Raw genomic sequence first — 20,208 nt, forward strand, 5'->3', positions numbered from 1 at the left:
TAAAATTCAGATTATTTATCCAAGCTATTGCAGTGCTTGCTCAGATCTATTAAAGTCCCTCTGACACCAGTATGCTCAAAGGATCAAAGTGGCTGTGTCTCCAAGATAAATGCATATTTAGTCAATTTATTAAAACACATTTCTCTCTTGTCTCTTGGCACCAATGACAAATCTATAATAGCTGTTTTCTGGAAAAACTTCTTAGATTAGCCTGACTGCTTGTTTGCTGTTTGGCTGTGAGGGCACATCCACAGCCATCTGCTGTTTCGTAGCTAGCAGGTGGGGAACACACATCTTAAAAATCATCGCTTTGACTTTCCATCACAAAGAAGCGGCTATTGAGAGCTCGCGTACAGCATCTGAAGCCAAGACCCTGTCTGCTCTCTAGCCTGTTACAGCCATACAGCTGAGGTGTAACACAGCCACGTTGTGCTGCAGAAGGAAGGTCCACATTTTGCTCAGCCTTGTCACAGGCAGGACCTGCCTTCCAGGAGGTTGGAGCTGCTGTTCATGATTGTCTGATGTGACTCAAGACTGTGTTATCCTTACAGCTGCATGATTCCTGAGTCAGGTGTGACGGGTGCTGCTAATTCTTTGTTTCTGCCTGTGACATCCCTCTCTTGCTCTTTCTCTCCTAACGTCTTTTAAAGAAATGCAGATGCTATAAACACCTGACTGCGTTCTCATAAACAGCATTGGTTACAGATAGCAAGGAGGGTGTTTTTTAAGTAGGGTGCACAGAGGCTGCCTGACCCCGGCCCAAACAGAAGCCAGCTCTGATGCTGTGACCAGGGGGGACAAGCCAGGCGTCACACACAGGCTGATGGTGCAAGATGCTTCCAAAAGGAGAGCACGAGCCATCACTAGGTGCTACCAAGCATGGCTGCAGCATTTAACCTGGCATCAAATCCCATGGGTTCACAGGAATGCCATCACTGGTGAAAAAATGCTTCCCTAGCTAGCAGCAGATGCAGGAATCGTTCTGCCTCATCTCACTCGGGGAGCCCAGAGGGTTGGGGTATCTCTCTGGGGCTACAGAAGAGGTGGCTGGGTGCCATTCGGTGCGATGTGGGGTCTGATCAGCCATTCCCCTTCCCGTGCCACCTCCTCTCGCTGCCAGACGCGGGGTTTGATGCAAAGGCCCAGCTCAAACGTCCCATGGGGTGTCCCCAGCCCAACACAGCTTCCCCAAGCAGGAACACGTGTGGAAATGCCAGAGCAGCCATCGCGAATGCTGCAGGGGAAGGTGTTTGTTTAAGGGCAACCCTATGTTCGGGAGCGCAGGCTGGTGCTGCCACTTGAACGGAGGACAGAAAGCACCAGGGCTGTAATTACTGCAGTTATTGCGGGAAGCTGTGGCGGCTGCTGAGCAGGAAGGGAGCAGTGTACGTTCGAATAACCATGTACCTTCACTCCGTGCTAGTGGTTCCCCGTCGCCACGGGCCAGAGTGGCCCCAGAGAGGAACCAGAGCCACCGGGGAGACCGGCCTCCCCGGGGCCTGGCGGGGAGCAGGACGGGGAGCCCCGGGGCCGCTCGGGGACAGCAGCAGCAGTAGTGGGACATCGCTTCCCTCTGCCGACGAGCTGCCGCAGCACCACTGCGGCTCCGGGCCCCGTCGCGGGGCTCAGGGAGAAGAGCCCAAACCGCCCCCGGGAGCGAGAGCCCCAGGGAGAGGAGCCCCTCGGCCGGACACGCGGCCTCAGCCCCTGGGGCTGGGCGGCCTCGACGGCACCGAAATACGTGGGGAGCTGAGAGGATATTTAGGGAAACGAGGAGATGTTTAAGGGGGTGAGGAGATATTTAGATGTGATGACACGGGGGGCGGGGGATTTAGGCGGGGACCAAGGGGAACCACCGACCCTCGGCCCTCACGGGGCTCCCCGCCCGCGCTCCCGCTCCCGCCCCCGCCCGCCATCTTGGAACGGGGCGGGGGCCTGCCCGCTCGCGGGCTCGGCGCTCGGCTGGCGGGGCTGGCGCGCGGGCCGGCGGCGGCGTGGCGGTGACGGCGGCCGTGAGGCGCGCGGCGGCGGCAGGATGGTGAAGCTCACGGCGGAGCTGATCGAGCAGGCGGCGCAGTACACCAACGCCGTCCGCGACCGCGAGCTCGACCTGCGCGGTGCGCGGGGGCGCGGCGGGGCCTGGGCCTGGGCCTGGGCCGGGGGGGGGCCTGGCGAGGCCTGCGGCGAGGCCTGTCGCGGGGGAGGCGGAAGAGGGGCCTGGGCCTGGCGGGGCCTGCGGCGGGGCCTGTCACGGGGGAGGCGGGAGAGGCGGGAGAGGGGCCTGGGCCGTGGGGCTGGCGGGGCCTTGGCCCTCCTCGGGCACCACCTAAGTCCCGCCTGTCGCTTCCTCCTCAGGTTACAAGATCCCAGTTATCGAGAACCTCGGTGCCACCCTGGACCAGTTCGACGCAATCGATTTCTCTGACAACGAGATCCGCAAGCTGGATGGGTTCCCTCTGCTGAGAAGGCTGAAGACTCTCCTGATGAATAACAACAGAATTTGGTAAGGGGTTGTGCTTTAGCCAGTGGGTGGTGGAAAATGCTCTTGGGAAGCGGAGAATCCCAAGCGCGTGTCTGTCTTTCTGTGGCGGGTGGTTGCAGAAGGGTTGCTTGTTCCAATGGAAGGAATTGGCACCCAGCAGCACTGAGTACTGTTGAAGCCCTGTTCAGTTTGCCTGCTTCGTGCATTGCAAAAACCTGTCCAAGGTCAGTCTTCTTTTTTCAGATAGGACAGTAAGATGCAGGACTTGGAATTTGCCTGGAGCCAGAGACTCTGGAGCTCATTTACCATCCCTGTGCTTAGGCAACAGCGAAAATAAATCAAGCTGTCCTAAGGAGACTGGGGTTACCGGCACGTGCGTGCCCCCATGGCTCATCTGTTGCATCTAATGTTTTTACCTTGATGGCTGGTGTTCTGTGCCAGCTTTATATGAAGAAGTATTATAGTGGATGCCAACCCAAACTTCTGCCAGTGTCAGACTTGGTTGTTTTAAAATGAGATGCTCTGGATTATAGTATTTCTGTGCCTCTTTGCACTATTCTTAGTTTCCAGACTAAATAAACTTTCTGTTCTCCTTTAGTCGGATTGGTGAAGGACTTGAACAGGCCTTGCCCTATCTCAGGGAGCTCATTCTTACCAACAATAACATTGCTGAATTGGTAAGCTATAAGTACTGAACAAATCTAAACAAACTTAAATTGTATGTGTATGCCATCTTTATAATTAACCTTTTCCCTCTGTTTAGAACAATATCTTATTGTTTTAGTAGTAGTTGTCGTGTATCTATTTTAGTGAATATGATCTGTGGCATGCAGTGGAACAGTAGTTACAGAATCTTCCTGGGTTTCCTGTTAAACTAATTGCAGTAATTCTAACTGGTCTCTAACATAAATATGAGATTCTAGGAAGAGCTTTCAGGAAAGAGATTTCATTACTTTGTAATTAAATATTTTTAGGTCTAGTTTTGAACTGAAGAAACAAAGTTTCTAATTCTTAAAAAGTGTGAAATACTCTGTTAAAACTTATTTCAGGTCATTTATACCAAAGTAGGAATCCCAAGCACAGTATTTCTTACATTATCGCTTTGAATTATGTAATAGGTAACAAAGAGCATGAATGTAACTTCACTGGTAATTGTATTGTTATACTCACAAAAGCTAGGCAGATCTGAGTCTTTCATGTAGAATCTGAACAGAGTTAATAGCTAGTACGTCTGCTTACAGTTTTCTATCACTTACTTCCCTGTTAAGACTGAAACTTACTTTGTTACTGTTTTTTTTCCTATTTTTTGAATGTATCTTTTTCATAGTGGCAATCAAGACTCATAAGGGCAGTTGGCTGTCTTAAATTTTGTACAATGTAATTACTTGCAACATTACTGACTTACTACTGTTGTCATATCCAGTAGTACAAATACTGCTCTATTTGCCAGTGTTTTCAAAAAAGTAAGCTTGAAATGAATGTGAGGGGGTCTGTTTTGTTTCTTTGTTTTTGTCACTGCTTCTGTGTCAGAGTAAGGGCTGCTAGAATTTTAGGAAGTTTGCTCTCATGAAATGGATTTAAGATTTTGTACTGTGTTCCCATTACGTAGGGTGAACTGGATCCGTTATCAACTATTAAATCGTTGACTTATCTGAGGTACGTAATCTTGAAAAGCAAAGCTCTTCTTTCTGTAGTCCCCTATTGGCCCAGCTCTTTGTTTCAATCAAGGGAATGCTCCCCTTTTTCTCAGCTGGGACAGATTCTTTACGCTTAAAAGCTGACTCAATAAACAGCATTTCCCCTAGACTTCAGAAATACGTAGCATTTAATGGGCAAGGCTCTATATTACTATCAGACCATAAAACACTGAGAAGGAAATGTTGCATTTCTATAAACTGATATACAAGCACCGCAGTAACCTTAACCTTTGAAAAAAATAAAAATTACAGTTTTAAACTGTTATTACAAGTACTCCAAAATGCACGCAAGTTTTCAGTGCAAGGACTTTTCAGTGAGTAACGTTATATTGAACATGAGGGACAAAAAAAAGCCCCCATCTGTCCCACGATTTTTTTTGTTGACTGGTGTGTAGTTAGGAAATGTGATGGATTCATTATTTGTATTTTTAAAAATGTTTTGAAGTTGTTCTTTATGTTCTCCTGCAGCAAAATCCACTTAAATGATAAAATACTTTAAACTTTAAGTGCAAGTTTTCACTATAGTTTTCATAATATCAGAGAACACTGTTACTATGCATATTTCATGATGTTATTTCCTGTCTCTTACAGCAGAAGGTATGTTAATGTATTTTAGGCATATTAATAAATGTTAATGTAAATAACTTTTATTATAATAAGAATTTCTTTATAATATTTATTTACTTTGTAGCATTTTAAGGAATCCTGTAACAAATAAGAAGCATTACAGATTGTATGTAATCCACAAAGTTCCTCAGGTCAGAGTGCTGGATTTTCAGAAAGTGAAACTCAAAGTAAGTCTGCTGTCTTCTGATTTGGCACAAGATGAAGACTTTTTTTCTTGTTACAGTCTTGCAACTTCAGTGGTAACAATAAGTTTTTTCCCATTGTTGTAAAGTGTATCGAAACGAGGTGTCACATCTGGCTCTAAAACATGCATTTCCTTTTCTTTGATGGTTTCAGTCTGTTAAGGATACAGTTAATTAATTATGTCTTACTACCACTGATTGTTTAGTCAGACTCTTTTCTGGCCATCCGGTATTGTTGGTAGAAAGACAGACCTCTAGAGAAAGGAATGAGAAATGGCAGCACAACACTGTGCTTTAAATGAGGATTTCAGTGCGGGAAAGAGTTCTTAGTTTTAAGAGCATTAGGTTGATGTGTCTGGAGCCTGAGTGTTTGGACAATGTTTACGTGCTTATTCTTAAATCTGGTCTCCGTGTGCCAGTGTTCACTGCTGAAGGTGAGCTGCAGAGTCTTTCTTTGCAAAGACTGAAGCTTTGCAAAATGCAATGTTCTTGAATTAACTTTATGTGTGTGGTATCGCTGTAGGAGCGACAGGAGGCAGAGAAAATGTTCAAGGGCAAACGGGGTGCACAGCTTGCAAAGGATATTGCCAGGAGAACAAAAACGTAAGATTAAAAAAAAACAATTTACACTGGCATTCTCCTTCAGAAACACCACTTTCTTTGATATGTACGACATTGGGCCACAGTAGGCACTTAACTGAAATATCAGTTATTGACAGGATGTCTTAACAACTTTGGTAGCCAGAAATGCCTTGTCTAGGCACCCTAGGTTTTGGATGGTGGTGAATGCATCTCAGAAATATTTTTGAAAGCAATACGCAGTCAGGGTGGATCGATTTAAGTCAGCAAGCAGGAGCCCTTAACTTTGCTAGTTGGTCTCTGTTATTTTACTGAAGAGAGGTGGCCATTATCTGTTTTTTCTAATTGATTTGATAACTAAAAAAGTTTTGCTTTGCCATGGAATATAACCCTTACAATATATGTGCTTTAACCAGGAGCATACAATGCAGATAAAAACCTTTAGCTAAGCTATTACAAACATATGCTTATTCAGTTTAATTCTTCATTATAAAATGGTACATCCTGTGTTTTGTTTAATCTTTCATTGAGCTGTTCGGAAACCAGAATTCAGTTCAGGCCTGACAACAGCGTTTGCAAATCTGTAGCTAAATAGAAATCCCTTGAACATATTTATCATGTAAACTGTAGCAGATGAAACTCTCTCTCTACTCTGTGAGTAGAAGGGGGTCCAGGTGTATGAGGGTTTTAGACCACGTAGATTGTGGAACTGAAGTAGCTCCATAAATGGATATGAAGAAAATCTTTCTCTAGCCACAAAAGAGGTTGCAGCTGTCCCAGGCTGGGTCAGCATTTCAGGAAACTGTTCCCAGCCAATTAGTCAGGAACTTCCATTTCACACGTGATCTTTCTTTCTTCAAACAGCAGCAGATGACCTTTTTCTTTGAAGTTAAACGTTTAGAGTAGGCCTTAATAGAGGCTGCCACAATATCAAATCTATTAAGAATGGGAAACCCAATTTTGCTTAATCTGTTTGTATGCGCCCTGCTTTTGTAACAATGACAGACAAGCTGAGTGTTCAGCAACATCCAAACTGAGTGGCTTCTGGCAACTGCTTAATTCATAAAGTTACGGTCTGCCTCTCTTTATGAGCAGAGGAAAAGACTGGGGGAATGGGACAGCGAGGGTGAGTTGCTGGTGTTTCTGAAGGAGGCAGTTCTTCACTGTATCAGTTTGTTAACAAAGATAAGATACTACACTTGATTGAATGAAATACTTCCAAACTTAGTTTGGAAGTTAGAGAAGCACGTCCTCTTCCAAGGGTGTAACGATATGCCTTTGCTTTGAAGCTTTAATCCAGGTGCTGGTCTGCCAACTGACAAGAAGAAGGCCGGGCCCTCCCCCGGGGATGTGGAGGCAATTAAGGTAATATGTTAGGACATCACGTACAGACAAAAGCAGAGGATAAAAATTGTTGCCGATCCTGCCTTAATGAATATTTCCCTCTTCCTGGCAGCTCCTGGCTCAAACCAACAGAACAATAGGCTCGAGATGCTGTTTCTGTCATTTTTGTTCTGTTATGCCATGTCTGTTTCTTAAGAAGTCAGTGATGTTTTTTTCTGAGGTTAGAGTTATTTCAGGCTAGACCAGCCTATTTAATAAGGAGAGAAGTAAGCTTGTGCTTTGTCACTCGTCTAACTTTGTACAGTATAAAAGCTTAGCTTTGCTCAATGGAAAAAAATCTTGTTCTTAGGTTTATTCTAAGCAGATGGTTGGCATATTGCGTGTGAAGATTCATCATGTTCTTTTGTCTGTTTTTCAGACTGCTATAGCAAATGCCACAACTTTGGCTGAAGTGGAGAGGCTGAAGGGCTTGCTGCAGTCCGGTCAGATACCCGGCAGAGAACGAAAATCAGGTCACATTACACTTCTGTTGCTTCTGTTTTCCACATAGAGCCTATGTCTCTTAATAGCTTCCTGATGCTTTACGTGATCTCAGTAGCGAGTTGAGTTGGAAGGGCCAGGCAGTTGGGAGGCTGAGCAAAAACTGTTTCAAATTAGTGTAATTTTAGGGTCAGAATGACTGAGGATCACATCTTTACGACTCTCTAATTGGCATGTTAGGTGTCTGGCCTCCAGAGTGCAATTCAGACCCGCAAGGATTTCTGATCAGCTCTGATCTCGATTCCCAGCACTTTAATTTAACTAGGTGACCCTTTAGTGTAAAAACACGTAGATCGCCAACGAAGCCGAACCGAACCCAGGGCTTCTTGCTGATAGAGCCCCCAGAGGCTCCTGCTCCTCTCTAACCAGGGACAAAGTCAAATCTTGGAACTCTGAAACTGTGTTTTGAGGTGCCGGAAAGTATTTGCATGATTACCGCTCCTCTTCAGAGGGCTGAGAACTGGTATCGCTCATGTGGAAGAATTAACATCTGGAGTAAAGACGCTGCTGTGTCCTTTTCCAGGCCCCTCGGAGGATGCTGAAGAGGAGATGGAAGAAGACCCAGTTCCCAATGGATCTTAGGTCCTGCCTCGGTGCTGGGAGGCTGCGCGACGCCCTGTCGTCTGTCCGTGAAAACACTTCCCTGCTCACCCAGCGTTTTTCCTGGCACCAGGGGCTTCTGGATCAGTCAGTGCTGGAGATGCTGCGGGTGTTTGGGAAGGGCCATTTTGTCCTTTTTCTTGCTGTACATGTCACAGTTCAATAAATGAATGTTGCCTTTTTCACCCCGCGTGTCCTTTGGGGGGCGAGGGGGCCCCGTTCCCCCCCCAGCTGCAGCCCTGGGCGGCTTGCTGCCTGCCGTGGCGGGGGGAAGCCTGCGCCGGCCCCGCGCCGTCGATAAAACCGGGAGAAAACGGATTAAATGAACAAACTTGAGCTGCCGGGAAGCGCCGGGGGAGCGGGGAGGGGGGGGGAGTGTTCCGGGGAGAGGGGGTGTCCTGGGGGGGCGGCCCTGATTGGCCCTTCCTCCCCCTCCTCTCATTGGCCCGGCCCTCGCTGACCTCCCCCTGCTTCCGCCGTGCCGCCATTGGCCCGGCACGCCGGAGTGTCGCTTTCCGATTGGCTCCGCGCTCCGAGGCGGGGCGCCGTAGGCGAGGACGAGGAGGGCGGTGATTGGCCCCGCCGGTGGGGCGGCTCCCGGACGTGCGGCGCCGGCGGCTCCGGCTGCGAGCGGCGCGATGGAGCAGGATGGCGGCGGCGGGGCCGCGCCGGGCCCGGGGCGGCCGGCGCTGGAGCGGGAGGGCCTCGAGCTCCTGCAGCACACGGGTGAGCCGGGGGGCCGGCGGGGCCCGGGGCGGGGCGGGGCGGGGCGGTGGGAGCGACGGTGGGGGGAACGGCCGGGCCGCGGGGTCCCGAGAGGGGGGAACGGCCGGGCCTGGCTGTGGATGACAGGGCCTGAGGTGGGGGGGGGGTCACGGAGGAGGGCTCTGAGGTTGGGGGAGGGTCTCGGTGCTGGGGAGGGGGGCGGGGGGCAGCGGCAGGGCCCGAGGTGTGTGGGGGGGGGCGGGGGGGTCACGGAGGAGGGGTCTGAGGTTTGGGGGGGGTCTCGGTGTTGGGGAAGGGGGCGGGGGACAGCGGCAGGGCCCGAGGGGGGATGGCAGGGCTTGAGGTTGGGGGGGGTCACGGAGAAGGGGTTTGAGGTTGGGGGAGGGTCTCGGTGTTGGGGAAGGGGGCGGGGGACAGCGGCAGGGCCCGAGGGGGGGATGGCAGGGCTTGAGGTTGGGGGGGGTCACGGAGAAGGGGTTTGAGGTTGGGGGAGGGTCTCGGTGTTGGGGAGGGGGACAGGGGGCAGCGGCCGGGCCTGCGGTGGGAGCTGCGGTCCCCGGGAGAGGAGAGGAGCCGGGCGCTGCCCTGGGGGCTCCCTTTTCTCGCCGGTGGCCTGGGCGGGCGCCTTCCCTGGCAGCCCGCTCTGACCTGCGGCGTGTCCCCGTCCCCAGTGGGCTCCCTGCTCTCCAGCTACGGCTGGTACATCCTGTTGGCCTGCGTCGCCATCTATCTCCTCATCCAGAAGATATCCCAGAGCGCGGCAGCGCGGCGCAGCAGCCGGCCGGGAGCAGCCGATGCAGCCGTCGGTTAGTAAATCTTGGCTTGTCCTTTAGAGCAGCGTGCGGTGGTACTTGTGTGCGTGGCGGCTGTCCCCCTCCGGGTTCCTGCTAGCGCTTCTCGGTTGTGGCGTGACATCCGACAGCCGTTCGGATCCCCACACGCTGGCTCTTATTTAATGACAACCAAAAAAAGGTTCTTTTTTCTGGGGATCTGGTCTGTGAGCGTTACTCAGGATAACTCTTTAGGCCCACGAACTTGTACAGGTGTCGTTACTGGAGAGACTGGTGGGAAAAGGTTTGGCCAAGAGAGAAGTATTTTTAAAAGGCCGTCTCAAAGAGGGGTTGTGTCTGAAGCGATGCAGTCTGAAGAGAAGGACCAGGGCGTTGCAGAATGAGGGAACAGTTGGTCTTTGACAGCGCAGGAGTTCAGAGTGCCCTGCTGTTCAAATGGTACAGGGTCAGTTAGCAAATAGTTTTCAGCATTATCAAAGAAAAACAACACGCCCAAGCCTACGTACTGAAAAAGCCGTGAAAGATTGTTGATTAATATCCATTGTCCCTTTCCTTTCAACAATTCCTTCACAGTTCCTACTGTGTCAGGCTTATGTACAGTTGGGGTGTAACTGCCTCTTGTCGATATTATTGTCTAAACTGTGGCTTAAGTTGTAAGTCCTACACAGTCACGATCCTGCTTCATTTGCCTGTAAATCTGCCGTAAAGCACAGGCTATACTTATGGATCTGCCTGAAGAATAACTGCTTGGCACCGATTCATTTGGCGTGCTGGCATGGCCGTACATATGGCCTCAGAAAGATCCTTATCCTGCTGATGCTCTTTTCTAATGATAATTAAATCTTGATCTAGTTGCCAAAACTGCCTATGAAAATGCAGTCAAAAACATCACTGCTGAAATTTCTGTCATATATTGATCACCAGATGATAATAAACATGTAAAGAGTCAAACAAATGTCAAGAGACTTCAGCTGTTGGAAAAGGAGTAGTATTTGCCTTTGCTTGGATGTCATTTTTTTTTCTTGTGACTTCTACTAAAAGGCCTAACCTGCAGCGAAGTGGATACTCTATGTGGATTTTCACAGACTGCAAGTTTTCTTTTGAGATGTTTTTTATTTGATATTTTTAAGTCATTTCTCTGCTGATGGAGCATGTTAAATCTGCCACTGCTTCACTGCTATGATGAAACAAACAGGAGCAATCGCCAGAAGGAGGAGGAGTGAATGTGGGCTGGTTTCCTCATGCTTCTGAGTAAAACAAGTTCTCTGGGTAAAAATGGAATCCCTGCGAATGCATGGGTGATATTTCCAAAATGATATTTATTAAACAAAACCTTCAAAAATAGAAATAGAGGTCTCCTGGAAGCTTAAATTTTAGTTTGTTGATAGGTTTATTAAGCGGGTGCCTTTACTCATTAAAAGCCCACTAAACTAATTGCTTGCTTTAAAAATATTAAAATGTGATTACATTTAAATCAGTGTATAAACTACTGTAAAAGTTTAGTTGGGAGTTGAACTTCAATTGTGATTTTCTGCAAAGCAGCTCCAAAGAGAGATGTTAGCCTTTCTGTATTCCGATGCTTTGAGGATACTGTTTAGAATTTATTTTTAATGACAGCCTTGCAAACTCTCTCCCAATTTCTTAGAACCTGACTTGGTGGTGAAAAGGCAGGAAGCTTTGGCAGCAGCTCGCCTCAGGATGCAAGAGGAGTTGAATGCACAAGCAGAAAGATACAAAGAAAAACAGCGACAGGTAAGCAAAGAGCATTTCTGTCTTTAACTCTTAAGTTTGTCATCAAGCACTTTGCTGCTCTTACAGAAGGGTTTATTCTATGCTAGGTATGGGAAGAACAAGAGACTCCCTGTCTGCGGGATAGTGGATGGTGGGTTTTCCCCCTCCTTCATCTGGTCTGTTTTTGATACAGTTTGATAGCAGTAACTGGCATTAGGTATCATGATGGGCCTTCACTGATCCAACCACATACTTATATACTCTGTTGACTTGAGATCATGATGCTCTTTATTGATTAGAACAATTAATGCGTTTAGAATTCTACTTCTTGAAGTAATTGATCTCTTTGGCCCTTGCTTCTCTGCAAACAGTTGCGTGTGTCGAACGCTGTGGGCCTGATTTTTTTTTTCTTTCTTTTTTTCTTTTTACAGGCAACTCTGTACTTAGGAAAACTTAGTTGTGTGTGCGGGCGCATCACTAGAGGGAATTTACTGGCATTTAGATTAACCGAAGTATTGCATACATGTGTTTTCTGTTCTTAATGGCAAATATGAGTTCTTAAGAAATGGAGCTTAGTACAACGTTGCTGTAATTTGAAGTTTGTGATGTGAGGCATATCATATTGCTGTGTGGGGCAGTGTAGAAAAGTGGATGTGACCACGGTAGAGATAATATTGCTCAGTAATCCCAATTCTTTTATTTGATTTTTGCAGTCAGTTACATTCAGACTTAAGTCTATAGCTGATACTTCAAGAAATCTTGGCGGTTAAAGCCTAATGGAAAGTCATTCTGAGGAAGAGAACAGGCATTATGGAGAAAATCTGGGTCTAGTGCACTTAGCCTTGGGGAACTTTGCTTTCTTGGACTGGGTGGGGCAGCTACCTGCTTTCCCTGCTGGATAGCAGAATAGGAGACTTGCTGAAGAACTTCTTTTCTTCCTGCTGCCAGGAAGACAGTCTGTCTTAATGATTAATTTATTCTGTTTTGTGATTGAATTGCTTTGGGACAGAGATGGGAGAGCCTTCGGTAATGTACGTTGGGGTGCAAATATGTAGCTGGCTTTCTTGTTAATTTGGGGTGGGGGGAAGGGGGAAGGGAACAAATGTTTCTTCTTCTGTAGAACCCTCCATTATGCATTAAATGGCCATTACATGCAATATCCTTTACCTGGTACTTTCTATAAACTCATGACTTATGCTTGCCACTTAGTTGGGTTTTACTTTGAAAATGTTTTTACGTACAAGGTGGTCAAAGAGACCGCAGACACAATAGTGTTTTTTTTTTTTTTGATCTGCAGGTAGTTGGAAAAAATGAGTGTTGGTTTAAAAAATAAATGCTTCCATAAGCTCAGAGATGCTTGGTTTTTGATGGGTCTGTTGTAGCTGTTTCCATAGCAGAAGCAAATCTATTAGTTCTAAAATCTTAATCTTACATATCGTGGATTTGTTTCTTAGCTTGAAGAAGAGAAGCGAAGGCAGAAGATAGCAATGTGGGAAAGTATGCAAGAGGGAAAAAGCTATAAAGGAAACCTGAAACTGAACCAGGTAACAACTATGTTGTTAACCAGGCTACAGGGATGTTTATGTAATTAGATTAGCTGAAATTCATGTTGATTAAATTCTGACTAACTTTTGCTTATGTGAACAGCAAGAATTAGAATCTGGTGCCTCCACCTCATCGACCGTCCCAAAACCTAAATCCAACAAAAAGCCTTTGCGAAGCGGTGGTAAGTATGAAATCCTTCAGATAATCTGGGCCTGGAAATAGAACATTTATCCAACAATGTACATAGTCATTGTGTATTTACACATAATTTTTCTGCTTATTCAAGGAGGAAACAGAATGTGCCTTATGAGCAAGCTCTTTATCTCTAAATGATGTGGTCATGTTTGTACTGTGTGCAAACCTTAGCAGGAAGTTTCTATGGTTGCCCCAGGGAAAGAAAATTTCCATTTTATTAAAAATGCTTTTACCATGACTTACTGAGATTTTGGTGACTCAGAAATATAGGTTCATTTCATGTTTTTTGGGATCCTTCCCCCATTGTTGTAAAAGCCCAATGTCTAGTCTGTCTTTAAATCATCTGTAGTACTACCCAAATGCAGGAGGAAGGTATTTTACTTTAAATTATGTAGATTCAGGCAAGTTAAACACTTCCTCAGACAAAGTATAACCTTATTTCTCAGCCATCACGATAATGACCTCTTGAATTTACAAATCCAGCAGATGAATAAACTGCTATCAACTCTTGCAAACCACTGCACAGTCTTATTAAATGCACTGTCAACCACTGAAGTCATCTTGGTGGATGAACTGCCTTCTGTAGCCTTACATACCCCAGTTTAGGACCACTGCTGTAGATAAGCTGTGCAGCTAATATCCTTTCTCTTCTCTTGGCCAAATAGCCTTTGCCGTACCTGCAAATGTTAATTTGATTACAATATTTTAAGTGGAATTTTCCCGTGTGGAAGGGGTCATCTAGACAACCCCAATTATACCAATCTAAAGGGAAACCCACTGCAGCACTGAGTAAGTTACGTGATTAAACTTGATTAAATGTATTAAACCTCAAGATTCTTGATAAAACACATTAAACCTCAATAACAGTTCAGTGCTTGAAGTTCTGCTTTAAGTATTTATACTAGCAGCTGTTGATATCTGCAGGAGCTGACTAATTCATCTTCTGTTGTTTAACATGAGCATGGTCTAATGTCTGATACCATCAGATATCTTTTTCAGCTCTTACACAGAATATCTACCACTACAGGGAAAGAGAAATGCATAGATTATAGCTGTGCTAAGAAACATTATCCTGGCAGCTGGTTTGAGGCATCTTTACAGCTGCTACCTGTCCTAGTTTCCTCTTAAGCAAAATCTTTGCTTAAGTAACAGATTATGGAATTAGAGGTCTCTGATCTTCTCATGAGGGAGATAAGGATGAAGTGAAAGAACCATCTGCACTGTTCAACTGCTGAACAGAGCTGGAAAGCAGAACTTTGATTATTTGGTTCTCTCATATTAACTAAGTTGGAGGTAATGCTTGAGGTTTCAGTGGAACAGGCTGCTTTGAAAACTGCTTGGTTGGTAAGGCTAGTGGGTTTTCAGTTTTCTTTTGCTTTGCATTGTGCAAAACAAATTGAAAACATTTGCCAAGTCATATCTTTCCAAGTGTATGCTCATAAGATGAAATTGCGTATAGTTATGATGTTGGGGGCTTCAACTGCAAGTGTCTGTTTGCCTTGCTGCATGTATTTGACCTTTCAAATTCATAAATAAAGTTCCCTTACAGTATAAATGAGTGGATCCACCTTTTAACCTTCAGAATATTCCTCGCATACTGGTGATTTACTGCAATAAAAAAATGTTGCAAATCCCTAACGGTTAGGGCTCCTGGTAAACAGAGAGACTCTCACTGCTCTTCCATAACTACAGAGCAGTGTTAAAGCTCTAATGCAGACTGAGAGAAATTAAATCACAATTAATTTCAATTTAATTTAATCAGAATGGGTCAAATGAAAACATGAATGTTTTTTAATGCTTTTTACTGTTAGCACTGTGTAAACCATGTCAAGACTGGATATTTTCTTTGCTTTTATTTTCCTTAAAATGCTGCCTGTATAGTAAATATAAACAAATTGCGAATAATGGTGAAGCTTTTTTTAGTGTCCTTTACGGGTTGGTGAATTTGCGTTGAGGATAAATATTAATGTGATGGATTTCTCATCTGTAATTCTAGGCTATAACCCTCTGTCTGGAGAAGGAGGTGGAACTTGTTCCTGGAGACCAGGTCGCAGAGGCCCGTCAGCAGGTGGATGAGGCTAACCTCCCTGGTGGCTGATGTCACTAGCAGGCTTAATCCTACCCACTGTCTAACTGCCTACAGTTTGCATGTCACAGTGACTCCTTCGGGATTTGGTTTAGTGCAGGTGTTGACTTGAAAACAGATGTACCTGAGTCCCAAATGTTAACACAGTAACTGATACTACACAAGAAAAATACTTAATCCTCTTAAAAAGGGTGAAGATAGAAACAATGTCAGCATAACCAGTTAATTTTCACCCTTCTGTAAGGAGGAAACAATCTCCAGCTGAGGTGCATCACTTGGGATTCTGAGATCTGGGTTCTGTGGCTGGCTCTTCAAAAGACTGACCCCAGGCAAATGGACTATCTGTGTCTCTGTTTACCTTTGTAAAATGAGGCTGTGTACTATCCCTAAACATGTGTTACAAGGTTTACAGTATTTGGCTGGAAGGTACTTTAGAGGGGGAAGGATATTATCATGGGCAGACAGCTTGAATTTTAGGAGGAGGGACTTTGAGAAAACCCAGATGACCTGACGGATACCATGGGTTTGCACTGAAGGCCAGTTATCGTAGATGAGTCTCTGTGACAAGCTACCTTGAATGATGTTTTCCTTATAAATGGTAAACAAACCAGTGAGGATTACTGATGCTAGACAGCAGATGGGGGTGTCTTGCTATTCCTTTTTTTAGTTTCAACTGCTTTGTAAAAACAAAATATTATTAAATATCATTGCAAACAAATCATAAATAGAGTATTTACAATCTTGTGGTTTTCTACAGCATTTTTATATAGAAGGCATATGTTCTAGTGCAATAAATATGTATAAAATGAGATGCATCATATGAGAGATTACATTTTCATTTAAGTACTTGTATAGAATGAAGGAGGGTTTTTTTAAGCTGTTCTTTTAGGTTTTTAACAGTTTTGTTTTATCCGAGTGTTCTATGTTCCAAATCATGATTTTGAAAGAGTCGGCTTCAGGATAAGACCAAATTAAGTGTCCCAAGTCTAAAAATTGAACCTGAACATTCTCCACCCTCTTCCTCCCCTCTCCCCACCAAAAGTGATTCTGAAATGGGGCAGAACGGATTAGTAGTTGTTAAGCACTCCAGTTATACCTGTGGTTGAATTAGATCAAGAAAACATGTAACAAAGGCCTTTGCTCTCAGTGGAGCAGAGGGATTCTTTCCAAATTGCTCTCCAGAAATACAGTTGGAGGAGGAGAAGGGTATACATAGGCGTGGTTAACATGAACACCGTAGGATGTTCATAGAGAAAAGAGAAGCTGCAACCCGCGCTGAGGTGTGTGCATGGTGTCTTCTGTTTCTGGGCAGCAGGACTGTGCATCGCTTTAGTCATGTGGTATGAGGGATGCACCTAGGGAACGCTAAGATAAGGAATTTACTGTGTGCTACTTTCTGTTGTGAATTAGTGGCCTGGCTGTGCGGCTGTCCTGAGTAGCCCCGCGGGGTGCTGAGGTGTCTTCTCGCCCTGCTGTCAGCTTATGCAGCCCCAAAGCTGAGGATTGCTTCTGCTGCAAGAGCCTACAGCTAGCAAACGTGTAAAATTTGTAAGTGGGAGACTCTAAGGAGTAAGTAGCTAAAGGGAGTGTTGTCGTCATCCTTCTGGTATTTGTCCAGGAATGTGGATGGAAAACAGAGTTGGAGATGGTCAGCACAAATGAGCTTTCCAAACATCCCAGTCTCTTAATATGCTGTTTGGCACAAAGCGCAAAAGATGACTAAACAAACCTTTAGGCTGTCCCTGATAAAGGGCGAAATAGTTCCAGTCAGCGTACAACACGTATCCATGTGTCTTTGATTACTTTTCTTGAGCTGGTATATGTGGCATAAGAGTATGTCAGTATTTTATTAGCGTAGCTTAAGGCTGCTTGAAAACTTGTTTCTAAATACTTACACTTGAAATATTTGTGTTTGTTAATATGTATGAGTGCCAACTTTGGAAACATTGTTTATAAATATATAGAGACTGCTCTATGTCATATGATCTGTGATTTTCTATTGACTATAATGTAACAGTAGCATGTTACTTATTGAGCTAAAAAGTTGCCAGCTAACAAGACGGAAAAGTGAAGAACCCTTTGACTTTATACCTCTTAAGTGTATATTTAAATGCATATAGAAGATGAAGTGAGAGGGCTATTAATGTTCCTATGGAAACTAGTTTTCATTTCTTGACTTCTGTGCATTTTGATATGTAAACTTAAATTTCCATTGTTGGATTTATTATGTAACGTGGACTGCGGTATGTAACTTCAGGTTTTAATTTTTAATAAGGCAAAAAAAAAATAGAGGTGCGGGAAAGAATTTCAAGATCTGAAGATTTCCTACAGAGTTATAAGTTGCTATTTTACTCTTGCCTCTGGGAAACATTTTTTCCTTACATTGGGGAAATAGGCAACAGAACAAGGTGTTGTCTTCAGAAAAATAACTGGAGGAGGTTTTTGCATTAAAGATGCAAAACTTCTGTAGATAAAACGGTGAGGACAGGTTAGTTTAATTCAATAAAAACATTTTAAGAAATAAGCAGGTCTGAACTGAGCATATGCTAATCTTTCTCTGTGTCTCAAGACTTGCTGCTGGCTGGGACTGAGGGGTATGGATTTTTGCCCAACTCTGAGATCTTAAGACCTGTTGAATGAGATGAAGTAATTCACATATTTGCTTGAAACTTCAAGCTCCCTTCTTCCTTAACTTCTATTATTAATCCTTGGGTCCCTAAATCCTGTCAGATATTGGAATTTTTCTTGATCAGATACTTCTAAGCTATTGAACAGGGTGGAAGAATCTCAGTTTGTAAAACATCTCTTTTGGCTCACTAACTTCACAAATAGATGACGGATTTTTCTTCTGACTTCAAAAAATAAGTTTTCCCTTAACCACAAACAAGTATGGAAGCGTGGTTGCTTGCTGCTTTGTAGTATAGGGGGAAAGTATCCACAAGGCAGTAGGTGAAAATGAACTAATGAAGCTATTGTTCATACTTGGGAATGAATTCCCAAGAACTTGAATTACCACAAATCTTATTATAAAGCCTTCAGATTTTTTCACTTACAGCAGTTGTGCAAGAAGTTTCTGACTTTACTGATGTAGACATGCTAGAAATGTCTTTATCTGGAAGAATTTAGATAACAAATACATAGTTAATACAATACTACTAGACTAATAAGTGTCGTGGTGCTTGGCCACTGAACAGTAATCTATCTTGGTATTGAAAAATCCCAAGTCAAGCAACTGTTCAGAGGCACAAAAAATCCTGAAAATGTTAGTCACGTGAAAAAATGTAGCTAGGTATTTTTCGCTGTCTTTCAGATGACCTATATGTTGGAGAAAAAAAATTCCACTTTTTAAATTGCATATGTGGTCTAGTTTATGCATGGTTCTATTAAATATTCACCAAGAAATACCTAGTACTGGAATTAAAAATGAATAAAAAACATATTGTCACTCGTGAGATTTATTTGGCTTTACCTGGCCTTTCAGAAAGATAGTGTCATGAGGAAAGGCTTTTCAGAGTGCTTGCTGTGCATATTTAGTTATTTTTAAAAAATGTTCCTGACACTGGAAATTTTTAATAGTGAACAACAGAAGATGGACTTGGGGGAGTGAGTGCAAATAGGGAATCTGTTAGCAGAACTGTTCCCAGCCTAGAATTACCTGTGTGTTACTCAGAGTTCATGTGAATGAAAATACTGATTTTGCACACTTCTGCAAGGAGTTGCTCTCCTAGCAGAGACTGAATGCGGGTGTGAAAAGATAGTACTAATAAATACCTTATACTATTTTGACTCTAAAACTCCCAAGGAATTCAGGCTGTGCTGCTGCTGCTGCCCAGTATGGTTTCATCCTTAGCTTGTGTTTGCTGATAGTTCAGGTGTTTCAATTGGGCTGTTTTTTCTCGTTTTTATTTTTTTCCATTCCTTAGGAAGATGCCCAAAGAGCATTCTTATTCAGCAGGTTCTCTGAATGGGAGGATGGCAGCCCCTGCGACAGTCTCCTGAGGGTTTGGCCAGCAGTGGTATGGTTAAGGACTGCACTGAAACTAGTCTAAAACTGTAGTTTCTGCCTGCTGCAGTCAATGAAGCAGTTCCCATCTCTGGCAGTTGTGTTTTTTCAGGCTTGGCTGCACATCAGCACACATCTCTACAACGGATCAGATACACCCTTTTGAAGATTTTTGGCCTTGTCCAGGCTGAAAAGTGGCACCTTTTCAGTGATCAGTTTAGCCAAGAGAGTTGGGCACAGTGTGTCTCTGTCCGTGCTACTGAGCTCCACTCTGCTATCATCGAGCACTGAAATTGTATTATTTTCAACTGTAGAAAAAGCCAGTCTAGACTTGGATGGGCTGAAGACTTTGGGGTTTTTCTTTCCTTTTTGGAATGAAAGCCTAGCTTTTGGAACAGCTCTGCAACCACAAAGGAAAAGCATACTGCTGCTGGCTGGGTGGTGTTCTGGCCGGGTTGCACCGTTGTAGCTGATTTTTATGCAGGCTTCCAACCCAGCTGTTCCAAGGCTGACACACACCCTGCCCATATTCCCAGCTCCAGCGCCAGCAACTCTTCAAAAAGGTTCATGAGTTTTTATGAAGCAACCAGTAACTGAAACTGAGCTGAGGAGGCCTATTCTGTTTCGGTGGTGACCCACATGTGAATATAAGCTTTTTTTGCAGCTTTCTGTTGTCATGGGCTAGCAGGTATGCAGTCTCTGTTCTTAGGCATCTTTTTTTCTATGATCATTTTTGTTTTGAAGTGCATGCCTGCTAAGACACTTTCAGTACAGAGCAAGATCTCCACTGATAACTTAATGATTTTGTTCCTTTTAATAATGGAGATTCTTTCTGCATGCTGCTTTCCAGCCTCAGCTTAAATCCTGTGCAGTGGGTAACAGTAATGTAGGGATGGCAAGGAGAACTTGACTCTCTTTAAAGGGAGTGGAAGGAAAATGGTATACTGAAATACACGGCTATTCAGTCTCGTTCTAGCGCTCTTTTGCATGTATTAAAATTGGGGGCTGCTGTCAGGTTGGCCTACAGGAAGCACTTGCAAAATGAAACAAACTCTGGGTCTTAAATGCTTCTTGATCTAC

General features: G+C 44.6%; 2 protein-coding genes across 2 annotated transcripts; both read left to right on the forward strand.

Moving 5' to 3' along the window:
- The first annotated feature begins 1,925 nt into the window (after positions 1-1,925).
- On the forward strand, positions 1,926-8,236 carry SNRPA1 (small nuclear ribonucleoprotein polypeptide A'). Its single transcript, XM_064517887.1, has 9 exons — positions 1,926-2,117; positions 2,356-2,503; positions 3,081-3,159; positions 4,092-4,138; positions 4,871-4,973; positions 5,512-5,591; positions 6,857-6,932; positions 7,330-7,423; positions 7,975-8,236. Exons 1-9 carry the CDS (start codon positions 2,036-2,038, stop codon positions 8,031-8,033), a joined length of 768 nt encoding a protein of 255 aa, XP_064373957.1. The 5' UTR covers positions 1,926-2,035; the 3' UTR covers positions 8,034-8,236.
- A 370-nt stretch (positions 8,237-8,606) lies between these two features.
- SELENOS (selenoprotein S) lies at positions 8,607-18,562 on the forward strand. The gene is made up of 6 exons (XM_064517898.1): positions 8,607-8,777; positions 9,449-9,583; positions 11,214-11,320; positions 12,754-12,843; positions 12,947-13,025; positions 15,036-18,562. Exons 1-6 carry the CDS (start codon positions 8,690-8,692, stop codon positions 15,113-15,115), a joined length of 579 nt encoding a protein of 192 aa, XP_064373968.1. The 5' UTR covers positions 8,607-8,689; the 3' UTR covers positions 15,116-18,562.
- Positions 18,563-20,208: the final 1,646 nt, after the last annotated feature.

The sequence above is a fragment of the Dromaius novaehollandiae genome, chromosome 10, assembly GCF_036370855.1.
Source record: "Dromaius novaehollandiae isolate bDroNov1 chromosome 10, bDroNov1.hap1, whole genome shotgun sequence".
NCBI classification, from domain to species: Eukaryota; Metazoa; Chordata; class Aves; order Casuariiformes; family Dromaiidae; genus Dromaius; species Dromaius novaehollandiae.

Excerpts from the sequence above, each read along its gene's own strand:
- SELENOS (XM_064517898.1), top strand. The coding sequence starts at position 8,690 with ATGGAGCAGGATGGCGGCGGCGGGGCCGCGCCGGGCCCGGGGCGGCCG. Across the intron at positions 8,778-9,448 it reads CGAGCTCCTGCAGCACACGG|TGGGCTCCCTGCTCTCCAGC; the intron begins GTGAGCCGGGGG and ends CCCCGTCCCCAG. Across the intron at positions 9,584-11,213 it reads AGCAGCCGATGCAGCCGTCG|AACCTGACTTGGTGGTGAAA; the intron begins GTTAGTAAATCT and ends CCAATTTCTTAG.
- SNRPA1 (XM_064517887.1), top strand. The coding sequence starts at position 2,036 with ATGGTGAAGCTCACGGCGGAGCTGATCGAGCAGGCGGCGCAGTACACC. Across the intron at positions 2,118-2,355 it reads CCGCGAGCTCGACCTGCGCG|GTTACAAGATCCCAGTTATC; the intron begins GTGCGCGGGGGC and ends CTTCCTCCTCAG. Across the intron at positions 3,160-4,091 it reads ACAATAACATTGCTGAATTG|GGTGAACTGGATCCGTTATC; the intron begins GTAAGCTATAAG and ends CCCATTACGTAG.